The sequence below is a fragment of the Scatophagus argus genome, chromosome 8, assembly GCF_020382885.2.
Source record: "Scatophagus argus isolate fScaArg1 chromosome 8, fScaArg1.pri, whole genome shotgun sequence".
Taxonomy (NCBI): Eukaryota; Metazoa; Chordata; class Actinopteri; family Scatophagidae; genus Scatophagus; species Scatophagus argus.
Window position 1 is genome coordinate 8,922,517 of NC_058500.1, and position 23,865 is coordinate 8,946,381.

The following is a 23,865-nucleotide window of genomic DNA, read 5'->3' on the forward strand; positions in this document are numbered from 1 at the left end:
AAGGATTTGGAAAAGATTTTTTTCAATGTAAAAGTAAAATAACTACTAGTAATAATAAGTAATAAGTAGTGTGAAACCTCTTCACTTACAATGGCAATAAAGACGATTCTGATTCTGATAAGGAAAATTAATGTTTTTGTTGCGAAATAGCTGTCACCCTACAGATATTGATTCATTCAAGGAAAAAGGTGTGCTCACCTGCACTTTTCCTAGTAAGTAATAAGAAGTTAAAGTAAATGCTGGTCTGATCAGAAAGCAGAATGGGAAATGCAGACCATGCCGAAGTGTAACGCGTGGGAATTAACCCTCAACTGCCCAGAGCTCCCTGAGCACCACCCAAATATTCAGCCAATCTCTGTTGGACTACCTTAAAAGGTTCAGAAGCCAGTGAACCACTAGGAGCGTCTCTCTGGCATAACCGGGTTTTAAGGTGGTCTGACATCTATCCGATCTCATCGGGTACTTTACCGGCGTGTGTCGCCTTTAACGGACTATCCCGAGAGCGTCAATCACCGCGATAACATGTGGTGGAAATACCGCGACAGCACAACAGAGTTACAAATCGCTAGCTCATTGGTCTGAAGGTACTGTTGTAAGATGGCGCCCAGCGAAATATGAGTGGTTTAGAAAAAGAAAAACTACAGCTAGCCATCTAACGAAAATCAGGAAAATTAAAGAATAAACCACCCACAGAGAAACATAAATAGCACTTCGCTTCCCTGCTGGTTAGAAGAGGAGCAACGTTTCGAGGGTAGAGAAGAGGTTGTGGGCGGTTCGAGCCTCGGCCCGGTTGAGGAAGAGAGGTAGCTAACGCGCCCGCTAATATTAGCTTGCTAGCCCTGAAGATAACAGAAAAAATGTAGTCGATGTACCGTTAGCGACGGCAGAGAGTTACCACAGAATCCACTGCTTTCTATTTATGTAATATCTGCTACGTAGCTAAAGTATTTTTATTTTACCCGCGATTGCATTGTCACACTTTGCCAAACACAACTGTGGTAAGGATCTTATTTGCAAACAACACGCGGCTAGCTAGCCGTGTACCTGGCTAACCTAGCGTGTTGTGTAATCATCTGTTAGGTAGGCTGCTGTAGCCGTCATACCGTGCACTTATTTGTAACTTGATTGTTATGTAAAACTTGCATGTTTTCATTATGCAGCAGTTTCCATCGCTGTTGTGAATACTGCATCGGATTTGGAAAGTGGCCGCGCTTTTGTCCCTGCTCGTTCACACTCATCTAGAATTAACCCTTTCCTATAACCATCTGCCTGTGTTGCTACTGGACACTTATCCGTATGTCATTTTGTTAACACGCCTAAGTTTTAACTGATGCTAGTTTTATTGCAAAGCTTTTGTTGGTTTGTTGTTGTTATTTCACAAACCGTGTCACTGTCTTTTGCTTTTCAAATGCGTTTGAATCGCTAAAGTTTGTACAAGGTTTTTGAAATTTGATTCAGAATTATTCTTCTATCGTAGAGATAAAGAATGTACCTAAGCCTGGAACTAATTTTAAAATTTTCTAAATGAATTTTGCCCTTCTTCAGATCCCCCCTATAGAAGAAGGCACTGTCAGCAGCAATGAATAACTCCCTGGATGGTACAGGCTCTTATGAGGAGCTTGTGAGGCAGAAAGCTCGGAGCATCCCTCAACATCGCATGAAGGAGTTCCTGGAGTCCTTGGCCAGTAAGGGTCCAGATGCCCTGCAGGAGTTCAGCCAGCAAAGCGGAGATACTACAACCACCACCACCACCATGGTGTACCAGCAAGAGGCTAACTGCATCTACACTGACAGCACAGAAGTGGCAGGGTCGTTGTTGGAACTGGCTTGTCCGGTAAGTTAGTGCACTAAATGGTTACACAGCATCCGCTTAAAGAATTTAAGATAATGTTCTCTGACAGATAATGTCTTCTGGTGCAGGTTCAGGTGCAGGTCCAGCCACAGCAGCAGCAGATACAGGAGTCCACGTCTCAGCAGCAGTCTGTGCAACAGAATACAGAGCAACAGATAGTGCAGGTTTGTATCTTTATTATACATTTGTGTTGTGTTAATCTCTTAACCTTCTTCCTTTTAATCCTTGGTCATCCAAATTCTTCCTTTTCTATATACATATATCTGTTTCCAGGTGCAGATCCAGGGTCAACAGCAAGGTCAGATGTTGGGTCAGGTCCTCCAAGTGCCCTCTGGCTCCCACCAACAGCTTCAAGGTGTGACTACTGCACAGCTCATTCAGCCTGGAGAACTCACTGAGGAGCAGCACCAACAGGTACATGCTTTCAGAATCGTGGCAGAATCTGTCATCAGCCAGAGTTTAAATTAAAGTAAAAATTTCCCCCCTGTGTGTTTTAGCTTCAAGCCCAGTTGGTGGCAGCTGTTGCTGGAGGACAGCAGATCCAAATCCAGACAGTGGGTGCTCTCTCTCCCACCCAACAGCAGGACAGTGCTGAAAGAAGGGTACTGGGAACTACTGTTGCTACATCACAGGGAGCAGGGGTGCTCCAGCCAGCCAAGAAGCGAAAGGTTGATATGCCCATCACTGTGTCCTATGCCCTGCCTGGTCAGCAAGTAGCCACAGTTCTGGCTATTCCCCAGGGACAGGGCCAGCAACAAAGCTATGTGTCCCTGCGGCCAGACCTCCTAACTGTGGACAGCTCCCACCTTTACAGCGCTACGGGCACTATCACCAGTCCCACAGGGGAGACATGGACAATCCCTGTCTACTCCGCTCCTGCTGGTTCCGGAGGCCGTGAGCAGGTCACACACATTGCCATCCCCCAGGAGGCCTATGGAACAGTGCAGGTTGCGGGGACAAACACTACAACAATGACCACGATGCCAACACAAGTTACTGTTGAAAATGACAAGTTGAAAATCCCTGCCAGTCAAAGTCAGACAGCTCAGGCTGTTTCCAGCATAACAAGCTCTGGAGGAATGGGAGGCCAAGAAGAAGTGGTGCACACGCTGGCTGCAAACACATTGTTCCCTGCCCAACTGATGAATGGAAATATCCACATCCCAGTGGCAGTACAAGGTTACTCAAACACTACGCAGTCACTTATCTGGGACCCACAGCAGCAGGTGCTGCACACACAGGGCCTGTCTGGACAGGAAGCTCAACAGCTCCAGGTAATAAAACGGGTGCTGAGCTATGTTAACCTTTTATTGTGGGGAGGTAAATATACAGTGATGATGTTAACAGTAGCGTGCTTGTGTCTGTGCAGGGTCAGGCAGTGGTAACCGAGGTAGATGGCCAAGGCCAGCCACAAGTGCAGGTCCAGGAGCTGCTGCTGCCTGCCACTCTGAAGCCAGAGGAGGGACTGGAAGTGTGGCGGCTTTGGGCTCAGCGAAAAAACGCAGAGATGGACAAATCGGACAAAAACAAGCTGGCTCCAATTGGCCGTAAGTGCATATATACATAATGTTTATTATTGCGGTGAAATATATATTTTGTTGCTGGTGCACATGTGTGTTTGTCATTGTCTGTTCTGTTTTTATCGGTTAATCCAACCGTGTCCCTCCGTGTGTTTTAGGACGCCAAGCACTGCGTTTCCAGGAGGACTTGGTGTCATGTGCAGTAGCGGAGCTCTGCATGGGTCTCTCCTTGATGACAACAGAGGCTCGGGGTCTGGAAGGGGAGTCTTATGAGGCTGATGTTCTCTACTATGTATTTCTGTGCATACAAAAAGTAAGTAAGACACAAACACACGCACTCTGAGCAACCATTTCATCCCTGATAGTATTTAGTTTTGATATAGAAGCACAGTTTGACCACATCTTTCTTTCTTCAATTCATCCCTGCAGTATCTGTTTGACAATGGGCGTGTGGATGACGTTTTCTCAGATCAGTACTACACTCGCTTCGCTCACAGTCTGCACCAGATCTTGGAGCCCTGGAGACCATCTTTTCATCCGCTAGGTGTGTACAGATGTTCTTTTGCAAACTTACATCCCATGTTCTTCTATGTTTCATCAACTAATGTGATCTCATACAGTGTATAACAGAAAACAAACAAAGCTACTGTGCTAGGTGTGTCACCAATCAAATTTTCTGTACCGTGTCAGTCCAGTCTTATGTTTTCCAAAATAACATAGCTGTACAGTCCAAGTGCAGTCCGATATTAAGATTAAGATTGATATTAAGGTTAGTTAGATGGCTCTGCATTAAGAATATTTTGGCTGTAAATGAAGATGAATGGACATGACCTGCCATTTTTGCTGACCTCAATATTATGCTTATGTCACCAACATTTTAGCTAACCTGATTCCAGAATAAGAAGACTAGCAGACTGAAAAGAAAAGGAAAAAAAACCAACTATGCTGAGACACATTTTGCTGTTATTTCTGGTTGCTTCTGTCTGCTGTCTGTGGGTGTGGCTCAGGCAGCATTTTTCCAGAGCCCAAAACCTCAGTGTTGGGATCACTTTCATTTCTGGTGTTTCAGCATTATTGTGTGGTAGGAGGTGTGATCGCTAACCTGTGGTGTTTTGTTAGCTAACTGGCATTTGGAGAATCTCTTTCCTGCTGCTTTGATTATCTGCCATTTTCTCCTCTGCATAAGAAACTCTAAAGTCTCTTAAACATCCTTCTCCCTACTGCTGTCACCTCAGAGGGGAAAGTCTTGGAAACATAATTCTAAGAATTTTCTTAAAATATTTCACTAGGAGCAACTCTTTGTACTAGGAGGCTTTTTGAATATTGCCCCAGGTCTCCATATTCTGCTCTTTTCCTCCTCTACCAGGTTATGTTATCCCCAGCCATGTGACAGAGGAGATGCTGTGGGAATGTAAACAGCTGGGAGCTCATTCCCCCTCGACGCTGCTCACAACTCTAATGTTCTTCAACACCAAGTGAGTCACACCGTTGTGTCCCATGCAGCAATTACTTCAGTCATCACACACGAATGATTTCTCTTTACCATTGTATTGACATGCAGCACTATTGTTTGTTATATACTTATATACATAAGTCCAGATATTAACAAGTATTTTTCCAACATCTCCCACATTTCAGCAGAATATGAATCTACAAACTACATAGCTGTTATTATTCAGTTACTCTTATGTGGCAAAATCAGCCAATTTATGTGCTGTTTATCTGTTTAACAGGTATTTTCACCTGAAGACAGTGGATCAGCATCTAAAAGTGGCTTTTTCTAAGGTGCTGAGACACACCAGGAAGAGTCCCAACAACCCCAAAGACAAGAGCACCAGCATCCGGTACCTGAAGTCAACAGAGAGGTTCATAGGACAGAAAGGCAAGTGTGCACGTGAATTGGATTTGTGCTGTGGTGTCGGAGAGGAAACCCCAAGGTTTTAAGGTTAAATAACAATTAGTATGCATGTCTTTGTTTAGTCACAGATGACATGTACTCAGAGCAGCTGGAGGACCCCGAGAACCCGCTGCGATGCCCCATCAAGCTCTACGATTTCTACCTCTTCAAATGGTAAATATAAAACCAGGAAGAATGACAAGGTGTATTGATAAAAAGATAACTTACTAAAACTTTACTGTGAAACATGACTTTTGAGGCGTAAACATGTTTGCATGTCTTTTAATGTGACATTTATGAAACTGTGTTATTGGGGATGTTTCTACCGACTTATTTCCCTGACATTTAAAAGGAACTTTTAAACTTAGACTTTTTGGCTTGTTTAAAAGTAAGTAAACACACAGTCACCACTGAGCACAGTTTAACTTATAAGATTAAATGCTGTCCAAAAAAATTGCATGTATCATAAGAGCCATTTGAAACCGTTTATCACATCTGGAACAGTTATACAGCATAGTATATGTGAGCCACGTTACAAAGGTGACACCTACTGGACTGATGTGGTGCCTACATACACTCAGCTCTATAAATGGCTCCTAAATGTACTTTAATATAGCAACAATAATTAGAGTAATAATTAGTTTAATAAGTGAGTAGTATTTGTGGTGCTGGCTAATGGGGATAGCAACGACTAAATCCCAAGTAAAAAAGAAAACTCCCCTTGTATTACCATGTAGTGTTTCTTTCTGTGGCCAGGGCTACAATTATCAATTCATGATGAGTGAAATTTTTCTGTTTTGAGGTGCTGCTGCTCCCTTTCAGTAAAACTCTTGATTTTATGTTACTGACTTGGGATGTGGCTTGCACGCCACACTCAGAGTTCAAGTGGTTAAACTTGTGAGAACACTGTTGCTAGGCAACTGACAAACCATGGTATATAATAACTCTTTTTATGTTTTCTACCTCTTACATGCCAGGGAATAAAGGCAACTAACTTCTTTAGAATTCACTATCTATAAAAATGTCCTTCAGTGCTTGGAGAAAAAAGACTACTTAAAAAAAAAGTTGAGTTAATTTTGTTATCCCAAAGGGAAATTGTGGGCACAACATTGAACATGATTATGTTTAACACAGTGAGGCGTGACCGGGTTGTGCTACTTTTAAATATTGCACATTTGTAATGATCAATAATTAAAATAAACGGGGGGGTTATTTTTTTTTTCCCAAAATAACCCAGTTAGTCTTGTTTACCTGCCACTAGTGAAATGATTCAAGAATGGTTTCAGCTGGGAGATTTGGGTGAGAGGTGCATTTGCTTCTTTCTACAAGCACTTGTAGATTTATTTTCTTATAAAAACACAAAGTAAACAAAAGAAAGGAAATATTCTTAGTCCTATTTTCCTTATTCAGCAGAAAAATGCCATTTGAACTGAAGAACGACCTTAACTGTCTTGTTACCTCATTTTGTGGAGGCAAACTCTCCCCCTCACAAGAATCCCTCCACCTCGTTGTTCTTTCACTATCCGTCTCCCTTGCAGAAAGAGTATTAAACAAAACTGTACTGTATGTAGAGACAAGCCAAAACTGTGACTTTGACATCTGGCAAATAAGTGCATCCTAAACACGTGCTCACGCTGTGCTCTCCTTTGCAGTCCGCAGAGCGCTAAAGGCCGCAATGACACCTTCTACCTGACTCCAGAGCCTGTGGTGGCGCCGAACAGTCCCATCTGGTACTCGACGCAACCGATCCCAAAAGAACAACTGGAGCAGATGCTTGCCCGCATCCTCGTTGTCCGTGAAATTCAGGAAGCCATTAACATGTCGGAGAGCGTGCACTAGTCTGACTGGAGGAGGACGATAAACGGACTAGACTCTGTCTCTTCACTCAGCCTTTTGATTGCTCATTATTAGTAGATTTCAATTCTTTCACACCCTCTCGTGGTCTTTAAGGGTGGCATGTATATGTTTATATTCATTATGTGTCAGAATATCCTACACACACGAACTGTACATACACATACCGCCATTACAGAAAGTAATTTGTCTTACTGAGGCAATCTCTCGACCCTACCGCATTTTTTTTTTCTCTTTGTTTGGCCAAAGGATGTAGTGTCTAATCTTTTTATTGGACCTGAACTCTAATTTAAGTGTTATTTTAACTGTTGGTTCTCCTTACCAATAGTCTGGAACAGTTGTTAATTTTCTCTTTTCATTTCAATCTGTAATATATTTCATATATATTTTCACTGGGGTTGACCTGCGCTGTGCTGCTTTTCATAGACGTCCCTCTTCGATGCTCTACTTTCCTTTATCTGCCTTGGTCATGGTTAAGTCTGACAGTAAATACCCCAGTGGTATTAAGACTGCAGTAAGTAGCCAAACGTAAGCTTAAAGCTCTTTTTCAAGTTGTGCTGATTCTCCCTCTTTGTATTTCACGTTTGTCTGTCTTGAGCCGAGCCACACGCGGACTCACCGAACTTTGGAGATTACTCGCTTGTCAGTGGATGCTGCTTGGGCTGTAGTGCCCCTTGTTGGACAAGCTCAGCAGCACTCAGTCACCGATGGACTTTATTGCAATGTAGCGTCACCACTCGACCTGCAGCCGCGGGTGCTTGCAGAAAGACGACTGAAGGATGCTGATTGCTGCTGGATCCTCCTTTCTCTCTTCTGTCCATCACCAAACCCAAAACTCACCTATGGAGGGATCTGTTGTATCATACGTGTTTATTACATGACAGAAGAAAGACTCTAAAAGAAAAAGTGGGTTAGCCCTTTATGTTCTATAATGTATAATACTCATAGCTCCTTCATGTACTGTAATGGGTTTCAGTCATCTAAGGAGAATGGCAGTGCCTGTGTGTTTTTGAAACATGACCTTTTTTGTACAGCCACTAAACCATGTGTCTGCCTTTCTAGCAAGTCTGCTATCAATTCTGCACACGAAAACCTGCACTGTGTGATATAAAATGATGCAGTGTTTTGTTTTTTGTTTTTTTTTTCCAAAAACGACAGCAAAGACAAAAAAAAATCCTAAATAAAAGTCATCTGACAATACGATACATCAGTAATGGAGGCAAGCAAAGTTACAAAAACATATTTGGTAGCTGTACACAGTTGAGGTTAACACGAAGAGTTCTCTGCTGTAGGTGACCTGACCGAGTATTGCCCTCAGTATGTAACTGCATGCACAGGCTGCAGCCTCCTCATTGTTCTCATGAATATCATGGTGAGTGGTTCAGAGAGGAACAGGTTTGACTTGAACAACAGGTTCTTTCCTTGATTTTCCCCTTCCAGTGACAATATTAACTGCAGCGTCTGGTGTTTCTTTTTCAGCACTTATTTGCATGTTGTCAGGACAGTTTCACACCTGCAGGGCTTGTTGTCATACGGCACGTGACGTTGGTTCTTTCTCCTTAGATACTGTATGAGGACTTTTTTTTTTTAAATACTCAGCAATACTGAGCTTCTCAGGAGGTGTGTGATGATGAATTAAACAGTGACGAGGAAGGCAGCAGCCTCCTCAGTAGGTTCCCAGGGTGGAAAATCTGCTGCACGGTGTTCTGTGGTTGATGGTGACGTCTCCTCCCTGCCTGGTCTCCCCATGCTGAGGAGCTGTGGGGTTGATCTTGAATGCCGTGGTTACTAGTTGAACTTCTTCTGCGAGTTTGTTGGCTGACGGGAAAGAGAAGATGCTGAATTAAAATGTCATCATACTGTATAATGAATAATAATACGCTTCCCATGCTGTGATTGGATTTGATGTGTGTTGGTGCTCGTTTGGAGTTTATTTCTGTACTCTCACCATGCTGGGGTTCCTCCGCTAAGCCAGTGTAGCAGACACTGATGAACAAATATATACTGCTCCTGAATACACACAAAGGATTCAGCAGGTAATGAGGATGCTTCATCTTAACAAACATTAGAGATGCCAGTGTTAATGAGTATGGAGACAACAGATTTATTGACCGTCAGTATTCTTATGTTGACAGTAAATATTAGTTACCTTACAGATTAGTATTAGCTTATGATGTGTGTATGAGTTTGACGCATTGTTGTACAGTAGATTTAAGAAGGTTTGGCATTTTAGAGAATGCGTTTATTTGTTTGGGCGACGTGACATTTTGCTCCTAATACTTTTGATAGTTTGGAGTAAACATTTTACCATAGAACTGTTACTGGTAACTAAGTACTTCTTTCTTCTACTTTATTACTGCTACTTATACTTAAGTAAATATCTCATTAACGCTTCTGCTACTGCAGGTCATTTGAGTGTCAGTACTGGACTAACCAGATTCTGGACCATCCACATTCGATGTAGCCGCAGATCCTCTACAGCTGCCCGGATATTAGGCCGGATGCCCCTGGCACACAGCTGCATCAGCCACAACAAAGTCACAAATGTTCCCGAACGCCCGACTCCTGCACTGAAACATAAACAGAGGAGTGATGTTAAACTCTGTCTCATGCACCATACGATAACTCTGCGTGATTAATACCAAAAGGGGCATGTAAGTGGAGACTGTGTTTCCTGAAGAAGAGGTTGATGGGATGAATGTCAGACCTGCAGTGCACCACAGCTGGCCCCAGGCGGGGAATGGCTTCCAAATTCTGCCGCACATGCTCAGTGAAGACACAGAGTGAGGATGGGTCTTTAGGGACACCCCGATCTGGCCAGGAAGGGTAGTAGTAGTGTGTGATTGTCCTGTCCGATGGACAGTGTCTCTGAAACACGAACACTTTGATCAAACAACAAGGACTTCTTCTTTGATTGATTACTAGTATGGTTGGTACACTCAGAAGCCAACAGCAGAAGTGTAAAGGTACTGACAGGGGTGATAGATGTGTCTTTCTCTCACCTGTCTGAGGTTAATAGTGGTGATAAAATAATCTGGACCTTGTTTACGGCTCACTGTTGTCACTTGGATCAGTCCGTGATGAACTGTCCCTCGTTCAAGAGGCCAGTACTTTTCACACAGCACCTGCACACATAAAAATATGGAATGGAAAGTCAAATATGCAAGGAATTTCCTCCTATTATATACACTTTATTACTTTCTTGCTGGGAGTTAGAGGAAACTATTAATACCACTCTCGTGTCTCTATGGTAAAAATGAAGCTACATCCAGCAGCTAGTTAGCTTGGCTTAGCACAATGACTGAAAACAGGCATACAGCATGCGGCTATTCATCCATCCACTTTCTATCCCACCTATCTGTGCAGCCTATCCCAGTTGACAACGGGTGAGAGGTGGGCTACACCCTGGACTGTCAGTCACAGGGCCAACACACAAGGACAGACTATCACAGTTGCTCTCACACTCACACCTAGGGGCAATGCAGAGTAGCCAGCCCAATATGCATGTTTTTGGGACTGTGGGAAGAAGCTGGAGTACCTGGAGAAAACCCAAGCACGCCCAGGCACAGGGAGAACATGCAAACTCCACATAGAAGGGCCCGACCTGGACTCAAACCCCAAGCCCTCATGCTGTGAGGCAACAGAGCCCACTACAGCACCACTGTGCCGCCTGCATGCAACTGTGTCTAAAGCTAACAAAATAACAAAAAAGTTCACTAATTAAAACATTATGTCTTGTGTCTTAAATGTGCACAAACATCTGAAAAAGAAAAACAAAAGAACTCTTACAGGGGTAATGTGCTGAACTGTGAACTGCAGTGAATTCTTCAGAAAGAGTACCTCAGAGTCACCCAACCCCCCAAAAAACCATAGCTTGCCATATTTGTATTTCATTTTGTTGTGTACATTAAACAAATCACATGCTACACATGTTAATTAGTGAACTTCAAACCTGTTAACTTCAGAGAGTGCAAAAATAAAGACATTTTAAAAATCCTTTAGCTGCTAGAAGGCTTTCAGTCAGTTGAACAAGCCTGTATTGTTTTTGGGCTGGTGTTAAAATGGTTAAAGCTCTCATTTCTTATGCTTATGGAATCCAGCTAGCTGTTTCCCTGTATTTGCCATTTGCTAAAGCTAAGCTATCTGTTTTCTGGCTGTAGCTTCACTTTTAGCATATAGAGAGTATCAGTCCTCTCATGTAACTCTTGGCCTGTAAGAAAATGAACATGCTTCCCCAAAATATCCTTAAATTGCTCTAAAATAAAATAAATATGTCATTAAAACAGTCAGAGGTACACAGCATGCAACAAAGACGCGCACGCACACACACACACACTCAAACACAGACACATATACACGCAGAGTGAATGCGTCTTTCTCACTATGTCCTTGTGCCTCAGAGCTGTCACCATGATGATTATCCTGACGTTTTGCTCCCACACCATCCTCCAGAAGTCAGCCATGGTGTTGCGCAAAGGACCCTGAGTGCAGATGAAGTCTCTTTCCGATCCTCCACCCTGAATGCAGTCACACAGTCATTAACAGATGCAGAATAGACACCAGGAAGACAGATTAACGAAAATGACAGATACAATAAACTGACTTCTTACAGGCACAAAATTTGCGTTGATGTAGTCAGTGTGTGGATGCACGCTCTGGATGGACAGCCTCACCCGACAGTGGTCGTCTACAACAGACAAATAAAAGTCTCTTACATTACTGCACATACTTGCTGTAACTTGCTGTCATATGATGAGCTTTGCACTTACATGGCAGTATGTAGGGGTATCTGTTCTTTTCCCTGTTGACCTCCGAGTCCCCCACTGTGGCGGGCAGGTCTTTTCCAACATCATTTAGCTCCTTCACAGAACCAAAGAAATTAGTACACATGGCAGACACTTCTAGTGTCACAAAATCTAATCCAAGTGCTACTTTAAAATCTATTTGTTACCTCAAACTCCTGTTTGAAACCTCTGTTGTCATTGGCTGCAAGCTCCTGGCATCGAAAATGAAATTCCTGCAGAATCTGTGCTCTTGGGAAAGTTTGCACCCTGTGAAACACAACTGTATTACATAAAGCCATTTTAAGACCTTTGATGTGCTCAGAGATAAGTTTGGTTCACTGTCAACAAATGGAAAGACCAAAACCATCAATTCATTGACAAATAACCAATAACAAATGAGTGTGTATTTGTGATCAGCTGAGTGCCACAGACAGAAAGACAAACCAATACAATGTTTGTTTTGGTCTTGTAAAGGGATCTGCAGACAATGGCAAAAATATAGATTACTATCAGCCATATTCTTCGAGCATTTTCTCAGGACGCTACCAGGAATTTTTTTGCTCACCTCATGTCTTTTCCTGTCTCGCACTTTGAATGCAGACTCAGCTGGGACTCGTGGTGTTGAATGACAAGACGACTTCGGTGCTGATGCTGTGAAAGAAATAAACTCTGAATTATGAAGTAAACTTTTCTTAACGGGAAATAAAAAAACAAAAACAAAAAAACAAAGGAGAAGCGATGAAGCAATCCGAAACCAACAAGTCACTGTTATTGTTCCCTCACCGCTTGTTTTTCTCATTTTTTTCCTCGCAAACAGAGCTATGTGACACCAGACAAAATCCCCAGACAAATGTGCAGATGAGAGAAAAGCTGCTCTCCATATGTAATGAACTCAGGCGCTTTCACAAATATGTTTGCATTTGTTCGTTCCCTGAGGGTTTCCAATCTAGCTATGCCTCTCTTCCTTACGTCCCTCATCGTAGTAGAAATGCACACGTAGCAACCCAACACTCACACATGACAGTAAGTAAAACTGACCTGACAAGAAAGAAAACCTGCTCCAACAAGTTCTCAACCCCAAACACCAACAGCAGAAGGAAAAAAAAAAACGCAGAGTCTGTTTCAGGATTACCTTTATCCACAAAGGCCTCCTCTGAATGGTTTAAATCTGCCACATGCCGAAGAGAAAAAGTACAAGACCACGCTGCTGTGAGTGATCTCAAAGTTGTCTGGTTTTAATAATACTCTCTTGCTCTCCATGGAGGGGGAGGTGTATTGGGTGGAGACAGTGGGTGGAGTGAGGAACACTAAACCTCTGGGAGGATGTCAGTGTGGCCTCACCTCTTATTTGTGCTCACTGTGTCTTTCCTCAAACAAATGTCTTAACTTGTTGTGGTATGTGGCATGACTTTATTCATAGCTGAGAGCCGTTTTCACCTACAATGGAAGTTAGTTGATTAAACATCATTGCTGACATGGACAGATGCCTCATCATCATGTTTCGCAGTTCATTTTTTTCACTTAATGTCCTTGATGATTTACAGCCAAATGTCTTTGTCAGTTTCCACTGAGTTTGTTGGGACCTTACTATGTAGTTCTTTAAGGTATTTTCAAACCACTGCGGCGCTGCTTTAATCTTGTAAATGAAAAATTATTGTGTGCATCAGTGATAAGGGATGAGATCCTGCAAAGGTCAGAGGTAAATGTGAGATCTGAATCCAGAGCAGACTTCTGAATTGGGATTTAGGAGAAGTTGTCATTACGCAGTAACATTTTGCATGGGCGTCCCTGCAGTGCTGACATGACATCTTTATTCTGTATGACATGCACGGTTTATAGCATTAGAAACAGGGATGTTTAATAATCTCCTTGTCTGTCAGCAGGATTATGGAAAATTGTTGTGGGAGAAACTTTGAAGCTGACTGCTATTAGAAACCAGAATCACTCTTTGTTGTTATGTGTGACGGTCTACATTAATCAAAATTTAACAACCAACAAGTCTAACTCATATTTTTTGGAATATCACGCATAGGCAGTGCTGGAATAAATACTTGCATCCTTTACATAAATAAAGTATCAATACCACACTTTGGAAATACTCCATTACAAGTTAAAGTCCTGCATTCAGAACCTTCCTTAAAGGTCCAGTGTATAAGACTTAGTGGCAGCTAGTGGTGAGATTCCAGATCACAGCCAGTTGAATACCCTTTACTGGCTGCTTCAGAGCCAGTGGTTTGGTTTGTCAGTCAGTCATTTTCTATACCGCTCATCTGTCAGGGTCGTGGGGAGCTGGAGCCTATCCCAGCTGACCACAGACGAGAGGCTGGGGGACACCCTGGACTGGTCGCCAGTCAGTCGCAGGGCTGACACACAAAGACAGACAAAGACACATTCACTGTGCCAATTAACCTCATGTGCATGTTTTTGGGATTGTGGGAGGAAACCGGAGTACTTGGAGAAAACCCACGCAGGCACAGGGTGAACATGCAAACTCCACACGCAAGCTCCACACAGAAGGGCCCAGACCGGGATTTGAACCTGGAAACCCTCTTGCTATGAGGCAACAGTGCTAACCACTGCACCACCGTGCCATCTGTGTTTATTTTATATATAAAATATAAAGGCCTCATTATAACAAAAACAAAACAATTCTTAATTTCAGGTGATTATACTGTAATGAAAGCATAATTATGAATATTATATTCCATTTCTCCCAGTAGTTCCCCTTAAAAATATATTATGTAACTATTATGAGCAAAATTTACTTACAGTATCAAAAGTAAAAGCATTTATTCTGCAGAAATATTTTGGTGTCAGTTTTACCATTACATATTGTTCTTGTATTGATATTAAGGGTGCATTAATGTGTAGTATGTCGCCTTTTACTGCTTTACCTGTCTAAGATTGCAAGAGTATGAGGAACTGCAAAAAGTAACTGGTAGCTAAAGAGGACAAACTAGGCCAACAATAGAGACGTAGTATAGATGTTGCATCTTCAAGTACAAATACCTTGAATTTGTACTAATTGGTTAGTGCAGTACTTATGTATACTTACTTATATTCCACCACTTATCATAGGTCCAAATTTTATTTTTCAGTCGGCGTGCAAGTTTTAAAAAATGTGAAGTGCGCCATCATTTGGGCAAACCGCACACAACAAGTACAGGTGTAAACAGGTGTCAGGACGCAGTATTTTAGACCGCGTCTGCGTTTTTCCAGAGAGAGCCTCGTTCTCTTTTGGTTTCGATAAGCCTCGATGACCACACTTTGATCTGATTGGGTGGCGGGAGTAAAGGGAAGTAAAACTTGATTTCCTGCGCAGACCAGAGAGCAGGTTGTTTGATGGCAGCGTGAGATATTCAGCTACGAGGTAAAGCTTTCCAACTTGTCTGTGTGAGAGGCAACGAACTCCTTAGGTCGGACAGAAAGGCAAAGGCTTCACTTTCCAGATGTGCCGAGCAGAGTAATTTTGATAGCTCGCACGCGCTTCCTGATACGCTGGGCACGAGAGATAAATAAAGTCCGCGTGTCATTCGCGCAGATCAAATAAGGCTGCCGGCACACAGAAAGGGATCACACATCACCGCAAGGTAGAGACGATTTCCTGCGTGTGACTGGCTGTGTGACAAGTTGACAGTTGTCTCACAGGCCTGCTCGCAGATTGGCAGTCACGTGACTCACCTGACCTGCCTCTGTTGAGACAGTTGAACTACTACCAAAGTGCCAGGACGGGACATCAAGAGCAGCTGTAGTTATCTCGTCATGAACAAACAAACTAAGTGCTTTTGCTTTATGTAGGCTACTGTAGGCTTTCTTGACTACAAATTCGACACTTTAAGACTCACTTACTACTTTTACTCCACTACATTTGAGAGCTGTGTGTGCAGATTAAGATTTGCACCAACCATATTAAGAGCTTGTTAAATATGACGTTTTGTTATACATTAAAGTGTGCAAGTGCAAGTGTACAAGTACTGCTGTAACAACTAGTTGATTAATCACTTAATTTTAGAATTAATTGGCTACAGATGTTTTTTTTCTCATGAAAAAATTAAAACTGTTTTGCTTCCAGCTTCAGCAATATGAGGATTTATTGTTTTTCTGATTATGATTTTCTTTTATTTTTTAAATAAGTGATATATATGATATGTTATATGGTATGATAGTATCACAGTCACGGGGTACATTTTCTGCGCTGAGTATATCCTTCCTTTTTTTACATTTTCCTATTTATACTTAGATACTTACTAAATAATAATGTCAACACAGGGTTTTCACCTGTAACAGCATTTTTACAGTATGTTATTAATACATTTACTCTAGTAAAGGATCTGAACACTTCCACCACCACCGTAAATGTAATACAAATACAACAGAAAATGTATTAAAATAACACCAGAGGAGATTAATGTTGGCACCATGGTAGCACACACAGAGATATTATGGAAACATAGTAAAGATCAGTTGGTGCTGTATACTTTCGAACACTAAACACATTTGTTTTCAAGATACAGAGTCATAAAAATATCTTTTATTTTACTCTAATTCCATTCACAAGCAGCTGTATTTTTGGAAACACGGATTGCTTACATCAATCAGATGTAGCAATCAGATTTCCTTGGCTTCGATGTATATCATTTGCATGTCCAGAGCTACAACTTTTTTATTATTGGTCAGTCTCGCCATTATTTTTTTATGAATCTATTATTTGTTTTTTGTAGTCTATCAAATGTCATGAAATAGTGAAAAATTGTCCATTGCAGTTTGTTTTCTCTGACTAACAACCCATAACTAGAAGATATTTGGTTTACTTTAACATAAGACAAAGAAAACTTATCTCATTTAAGAAGCTGTAACATGGGGATGTTGGACATCTTTATTTAAAAAGGACCAAAAGTGATTGTCGAAATATTTTCTACTTATTTTTCTAATCAGCTAAATGATTCAGCTCTTGTAATACCATATACTACCTGTACTGTCCCGCCATAACAGCTGTGATTATCTTGTCACTTTCTCTCTACAGGCTTCCATGTCACGGCACAGTGAACACGGTGATGAGTCTTTTGACAAGAAGTCAACTGACAGCTCGACGCCTCCCACTCACGTACCTCCTGTTTTCAGCTATCCCGTCTTAAAATGACTATTTCATATTGTACAGTTGGTCTACTTGTCTTTGTAAAGTACCACCATGCGATGAACTGGTTTATCCTTGTTGATTCAGGATGAGAAGGGGCCGATCAGAAGAGGGCAGAGTCCATCCAGGCCGAGGATATCTCATTATCACAAACAGAAGTCTGTTGTGCAGTTTCACAGACCTCGGTAAGATTGACAGCTTGAGAACACGGAGGGCTTTTTGTTTTGCTTTCCTCACGCCGTGTTCTCTTTCTAATAACAACAATCGATTTACTGAGTTGTGTGCGAAGTATTGATGCTGAGGTCGAAGGCGATTCTGGCTGCAGTGAAAACTCTTTTTCTTTTTTCCCTTTTGAAATGATGCCATTTTCAAGGGGTGACCACTCATTCTACAGACCTGGCTTTGGCCACCAGAAGCATTTCCACTTTCACCCCCGGCCTTACTTCCACCGGAGAGAAAATTTCCACCCAAAATTTCGCCACATCGCGCTGAGGGACAGGGAACGAGACAAGGAGAAGGAGTGGTACGACCAGAGAGAGAGCGCTGATGGGAGTTCACCCCCGAAACAGAACAACAGTAGGTTTATGTCTGCATCAAACTGGTTAGCTGTTCTCAGTTCAAACCCAGAGTCTTTCTGTGGGGAGTTTGCATGTTTTCCACGTGTCTGCACGGGTTCCCTGTGGGTGTTTAGGCTTCCTCCCACAGTCCAAACACATGCAGTTTAGGTTAATTGGTGACTCTTAAATTGCCCGTAGGTATGAATGTGAGTGTGAATGGTTGTTTGTGTTATATGCCAGCCCTATGACAGATAATGGATGGATGAGGTGTGAATTTGTAAGATATTAAAACTACTGGAATATTGTGAGGATATTATAGGCTAATGATTTCTCCAAAGTGATGGAGGACCACCCGGACTGGCCTTTTCACTGCAGTGTTATAACATGTCACAGTAGGAAAAGCACAGGTCAAAATAATTAAATAAACGATGGCTAAATACTACTTAATGTGCCGTCTCATCCACACGTTCGGAGATTGGAGATGTCATAATAATTACGCTAGATATGAGCTGCTTTAGTGTAATTACATTTTAAGCAGACTGTGTAAACACACTTGAGAGTCAGGCCATGGGTCACAAAAGTCTTCCCAGAGGAGTTGAGGCACGAGAGATAAATAAAGTCGTCTCAGTACCACATTGTCAGACAACCACCAGAGACTCCAGGAAATGAGTTGTCTTATTCTCCCCCCCACACACACACTTTGACTTTCGTGTGAACAAAACAAACAAGCTGTAACATGTTGAGCAGTGATTTTTAAAGAAGCTTCAGACAGAGCCAGGCAAGCTGTTTCCCCCAGTTTCACTCTTTATGTTTAGCTAAGCTAGCTGGCTACTTGCTGTAGCTCAGGCAAGAGAGTCATACTAACCTTGTCGTCTAACTCTCAGCAAGAAAGTGAATAAGTGGATTTCCCAAAATATCAAACCACTCAGATGAATGAAATGTTGGTATTTGGGTATATTTAGTCCAAGAATCTGGGAGTTACAGGGGCGTGTAGTTCCGGCTTTATCAGACAAAGGACTGCATACATCCGGACTGCATACATCTCTCATACACATTTACAGTGGTTAGACACAATAACAGAAGTACATGTAGTATGCACTGTAATATTGTTTAATATAATACCACAAGCCACATAAACAAGTAACCCTCCAACACACTCCCATCCAAAATCAAACATCACAAACTTAACAAAATGTTAATGTTATTGTTGGCACCACCTGTACATATTAGCATAATTACACATGCATATGCAGTATATTTAAATGATGTACTTTACATGCTACTGACCTGAAGTGCCTTTGTGCTCTTTATGAAATGGCCATTGGGTGGCAGTATAAGCAAGGAGAGGCACTCACATGCACGTTCTCATGAACACTATGCATTACAAATGTTTGGAGGGCATTTGCTCATCGTGGTATCTCGCGGTTGATAGGTAGCCACACTCTGGTAGCAACAAACCAGTGTTACGTAATGCTAATCTGTAAGAAGCTTTTCCTGGACTTAATGCATGAATTATGCCACTGTTCTTACCAAGTGATAAATAGCAGTAAGACAGTATATGCCTCGGTATTTCTTATGTAAACTGTGATAATTCAGTTTCAGGTAGATTTATTATCTTCTTGAGAATTACCTCATCATTTTTCAATGAGAGCAGTCTAGAAGTGAACAGGAGGGGTTTAAAATTTATGATTATGTTTCCTTGTTTTGTTGTTTTTCTTCTGGTTAATAAAAACAAAGGAAAAGTGGTACGGTAGTATATTGTTTTTTAACGGCTGAGCTGTTGATACTGTATGTTTCTATCTTCTCCTGCACTCGGGCACAGTATGTGTGCGCACACTGCAGCACTGTGGAGGTGTGTTTTTGTGTATGTGTGAGTGTGGAACAGGTTTTTTGTGTGCCTGAGTGATGGTGCGATGATGGTGACTCATCGCTGATTTTTGTGTATATGAGAGTGCGAGAGAGAGAGAGAGAGAGAGAGAGAGAGAGAGAGAGAGAGAGAGAGAGGGAGAGACAAGCCAGCAGTATATAATGAGCCATAACAAACCTATTGCTTTGCAATGAATACTGCAGTACAACATAACAAGGCAAAATTCCCAAAAATCAATTCTGGTTAAAGATATACTGATTTTAGACCATGCCAAAAAGAAACATTTTTTTTTATTTTTCAAACAGGAGGTAAAGAGAAAGAGAACAGTTAGGAAGCTATAAACATCACGTATAGATATGCTTATAGATAGTGTAGGTGCCCATAGGCATGATAAACAGAAGTATGTATTGTGTAAGAGACAAATTCTGTGTTGCTGTGTTGACCGTGTTGTTTGTCTCTTTTCCAGATAGTCGAGCGTTCTTACCAAGGTCCTCTTCCAGCAGAGACAAGGACATGCTCATCGTAAGTACACAAGCCGAAGACCTGCCCTGCTTTTCCCCATCTGGTTTATTATTTACCAAGAAAAATAGTCATCCTTTAATTGCCTAATGTACTTTGAAAATAGTGATTTGATTGCAGGGCAACACAGTATGAATGTTGTTCCTTTGATATGATTTATGAGAGCTTTTCAAAATCTTATCCTAATTAGCAAATAAAGTCATGAGAAGATGGAAGTGACTGGGAGGAAATGTTCTCTGTCAAGTGCAGTGTGCAGGCAGAAGAAACATGTTGGCAATAAAGGCTGCAGCTACTGATTATCTTCATCAGTTCATCAGCTGATTCATTCAAAGGACCACATGCAGTCTATGTGGTGTTTTTGTTTTTTTCATTAGGCAGCAGACACAGACTTGGCCATGATGCAAACAGCCCAGGTGCTCCTGAAAAGGCTGAAATCAAATGAACGCATACATTTCTTGGCTGACCTAAGCACAACCAGGAGCAGAGCAGCACATGATGAATCACTGCTGGTCACTGCTGCAGTGAAGTTTAAGTGAAGAGAGGAGGAGGAGGAGGAATCAAAGAATGACTTGCTCATTTCAGATTTCTAATGTTCTAATCAGTGTTGTGTTAATAAATGGGACCAAAGCTGTTATCATAAGCTTTTAATAATGCCTAAAGGTACAATCTGTGTGATTAACAGCTCTTTTAATACAAAGACTAACACTGGGCAACAACTACAACAACTAAATCTTCTTAAAATGTTATTAATGTCTTCTGATGCTGTCTGCGACAGCAACATAGACTAATACCATTCAACTCCACAGTATGATTTGTTACTGTACAGCCCTTTTAATGTGTTTCAAATCATCTAGGTGTATTAAAGTACTTTCACAGTCAAGATTCTGCAACTAACCTTTGTAAAACAAGAAGTAATGAGATCTAATGCAATTTGTCCTGTATGCTTGATAGATTAATCATTAATAAGAACAACTTTTGGGTTGCCAGGTTGTGGGGTAACCCTTCTCTGGAGTGCCTTTTTTGTTTTTTTCTTGTCTAACTTATTCATTTGGAGTCATGCAATATCCACTAACTTTTTAACTAATCTGGGTCTTCAGCTGCTAAATGCTCAACTGTGTTTACCAGCTAGTTGTCAACTGTGTTTGGACAGTGTTTTTTTTAAGAGATTTTTTGCTGATAATATAAAATAACAGAACAAAGACATCAAAAACAGCAAAGTTGCGGGCTGTAAAACCAAAACAATGAGCTCAAGGATGCTAAAACGCTGTGCAGAGCTGAGGGGATAGGCGATAGTTCTCGGTGACCCTTTTCACAATAGTTCATTTACACATTTTATCCATAGCTAATCATGTACAACTTATTTATAAGCCATTAATAAAGCCTTTTGCTACAATTTATAAAGCCATCTAAAACTATGACAGAAAAGTGGTGTCAGTCTTGCCTATTTAATTTTTATTTACATGTTTTGAATACATATGCACTCAGCACTTAGAAAACTAAAATTCTGAAATTTCACTTAGTGTTACAAGTTGACATGTGGAACTTCACTTTAGTCATCATCTGGTCATTAGCAGCTTAGTCACCATCAGTGTTTGTACTCGTGTTTTTGGCCAACTGTCTGATTACTACAGTCCAACTCTCTGCCTCGTTTTGTTTTGCAGGTTGCTCAAAGCGACAGGAATCAAAGCAGCGACAGAGATCACAGGGGAACCAAAAGCAAAGACAGAGAACGAAGCAGAGACGGGGAGCTCCCTTCAGCTGTGAGCCAGGCGGTAGCACGAGACAGAGCCATCCAGCAGAAGAGGAGAGAGATAGATGAGGTGGAGGGGTGTCATTACACAAACACACTCACACCTTGGGAGAACGGCTAGTTATAAACACACAGAGGATGAGGAGAGATAATAGGAGCTGGGATAACAGAAGAGTGACACAGAAAAGACTACTGAGCCTGAGGCAACTTGTCATTATTGTTGTCACTTTACAAATAAGGGCTTATTCATCATTTGACATGGTGGTGATATATTTTTTTTTTTGCTTTTCTTTTTGAGCAAATGCAATGTGAGGCTGTTTATTCCGGCTCACCTGTGTCACAAGAGGCTCAAGCACGTGCTTTAATGCTGCCTTCAATGTGACAGATGTCTGCTCATCGACTGTGTGTTAGTGTGTGCGTGTGTGTGTTTCCACCCACTTGACGGGAAAGACGGCCTCTTGCTTTTCATATCTCCATGGTTGCAGGATTATAGAAGCACTGCAAGAAAGGCAAATTGGCAACAGGTAGCTGATGCAAAAATCTTCACAAAACTCATAGTGTACACAGGCAATACTTGTGAACAGTGTGCATGTGAGCTTTCCCACGGATTGTTAATCCATTCGGTGCTAGTTGAAATTGTTTGTCTATCTTTGCTCCTTCTGACTCTTTGGTCTTGAAGCATTTGCTTTAAAACCGTGGATGTGTGTTTCTCACAGGTCTACCGTCAGGAATGTGAAATGTTTGGCTTTGTGGCGAAGATGCTGATAGCAAAGGATCAGTCCCTGGAGCATTCCATCCAGTCCTCGCTGCAGGAAAACCTCAGGGACATCGGCAGGCGCTGCTTGGAGGCCATGGAGAAATTTATAGAGGACTATGACTCCAGGGAGGTGTCTCACTAATCAGACACACACTCATCATGCATGTCTTCCACTGATCCCAGTGGTAAAATGTTGGAGATTTTATTTCAGGTGACTGAACACTGTTTTAGTGTTTCTGTTTGTGTTTTCCAGTATTTTGATAAGCTTGTACATTCTTTTCTGCTGCCGTGACAAAGTACCTCTCTGTGCTCGGCTTTATGGCGAGAATTGAGTAGTGCTGATGAAAATTTGTTCTTTCTTTGGACATTTACTTCTAATTTTGAGACTGTGATGATGATGCAGAAATACACTGGTTGTACGTGTCCTTGTGAAGAAATCAGAAATGTTTGGATATACAACTAACTAAATTGTGATCACTTGTATTTCAGTCATTTAATGTTTTTTGCAGCATATTAAACATTGTGTGGTTAAAAACATTTTCAGTGACTTATTCATGGATAGATGGCCAAGACAAAATTAAGTCATAGCAGGAAATACATGAACGTGTCAGTTGGTGACCATGCCACAAATTGTTATTCAGGGTTTAAGTACTTGCAGAAAAAGGAAGATTTCCTTTGATGTTTAATGTGATGTCCAACTTATACAACAGCGTAGTCAGTATAGATTTATCATAGAAAAATCAGGTGATAAAGAACAATAAATTGCAGCACAAATCTCCCAAAGATATATTTATGTTTATATAACTTATTCAAGAACACACCAGAGTTCAGTCCCACTCAGAAAAAACTGTTCAAAAATAACCTTGTTTATGTCATAGTGGTCCAGGTTATCTCAGCTTGGGCTGGAGATCATACATTTACTACAGGAAACCTGCATTACAAACATGAGGTGTGGAGAGAAAGATGGGTGTTATCCAGGCGTGGATTGTCTCATGAAAGATTTCATTCAGTTGTATTATGGGAATTGTAGGACCCAGCATTTTTAGTACTTGACCCATAACAGGGACTAAAAGTTGGGTTAGCTTGGCCTCTGCTGCCTCAGATTTGACCATAATGGTTCAGTCTGAGTCTTCCAAGTTGACATGCTGAATCAGTGGAGCTTATTTTAATTTAACAAATTGTAGGTTTTCTTCTTAAAAAAAAAAAAGGTGCTTATGTATGCACACAAATATCAGATAAAATATTGTTAACGTTTTTTCTGTTTTTGATGTCAGCATCGGTCCAGTAAAGAATCCAGTATCCGTCAGGCTGTTGTTTGATCACTGGTTAACATTAGCAGCAGAGAGATGATGGCTGTCTCCCAATTCCAATTCC

At 41.5% G+C, this 23,865-nt stretch overlaps 3 protein-coding genes across 7 annotated transcripts; 2 read left to right on the top strand and 1 right to left on the bottom strand.

The window, feature by feature from the left end:
- The first annotated feature begins 551 nt into the window (after nt 1-551).
- Nucleotides 552-8,284, top strand: LOC124062831 (transcriptional regulator QRICH1-like). The gene is made up of 12 exons (XM_046395833.1): nt 552-803; nt 1,546-1,834; nt 1,921-2,016; nt 2,126-2,266; nt 2,350-3,126; nt 3,222-3,399; nt 3,531-3,685; nt 3,802-3,916; nt 4,739-4,847; nt 5,106-5,254; nt 5,353-5,443; nt 6,922-8,284. The coding sequence occupies exons 2-12, from the start codon at nt 1,580-1,582 to the stop codon at nt 7,106-7,108; spliced, it is 2,253 nt and encodes a 750-aa protein (XP_046251789.1). The 5' UTR covers nt 552-803; nt 1,546-1,579; the 3' UTR covers nt 7,109-8,284.
- Nucleotides 7,975-15,099, bottom strand: LOC124062834 (receptor-type tyrosine-protein phosphatase V-like). 4 transcript variants are annotated; one of them, XM_046395839.1, is made up of 11 exons: nt 14,963-15,099; nt 12,473-12,558; nt 12,075-12,174; nt 11,893-11,983; nt 11,734-11,810; nt 11,506-11,640; nt 10,126-10,248; nt 9,831-9,991; nt 9,558-9,693; nt 9,072-9,133; nt 7,975-8,941 (listed from the first exon to the last, which is right to left on the bottom strand). In XM_046395839.1, exons 2-11 carry the CDS (start codon nt 12,475-12,477, stop codon nt 8,737-8,739), a joined length of 1,095 nt encoding a protein of 364 aa, XP_046251795.1. In that variant the 5' UTR covers nt 12,478-12,558; nt 14,963-15,099; the 3' UTR covers nt 7,975-8,736. The 4 variants fall into 4 exon arrangements, with proteins under 4 accessions (XP_046251795.1, XP_046251791.1, XP_046251792.1 ...); XM_046395835.1 differs by lacking the exon at nt 14,963-15,099 and adding an exon at nt 13,040-13,172; XM_046395836.1 differs by lacking the exon at nt 14,963-15,099 and adding an exon at nt 12,946-13,138.
- A 55-nt stretch (nt 15,100-15,154) lies between these two features.
- Nucleotides 15,155-23,028, top strand: LOC124062835 (periphilin-1). Of its 2 annotated transcripts, XM_046395841.1 has the most exons (8): nt 15,208-15,427; nt 15,459-15,497; nt 16,931-17,011; nt 17,129-17,226; nt 17,415-17,617; nt 19,932-19,987; nt 21,646-21,804; nt 22,451-23,028. In XM_046395841.1, exons 3-8 carry the CDS (start codon nt 16,937-16,939, stop codon nt 22,631-22,633), a joined length of 774 nt encoding a protein of 257 aa, XP_046251797.1. In that variant the 5' UTR covers nt 15,208-15,427; nt 15,459-15,497; nt 16,931-16,936; the 3' UTR covers nt 22,634-23,028. The 2 variants fall into 2 exon arrangements, with proteins under 2 accessions (XP_046251796.1, XP_046251797.1); XM_046395840.1 differs by lacking the exon at nt 15,459-15,497 and having other exon boundaries at nt 15,155-15,277.
- Nucleotides 23,029-23,865: the final 837 nt, after the last annotated feature.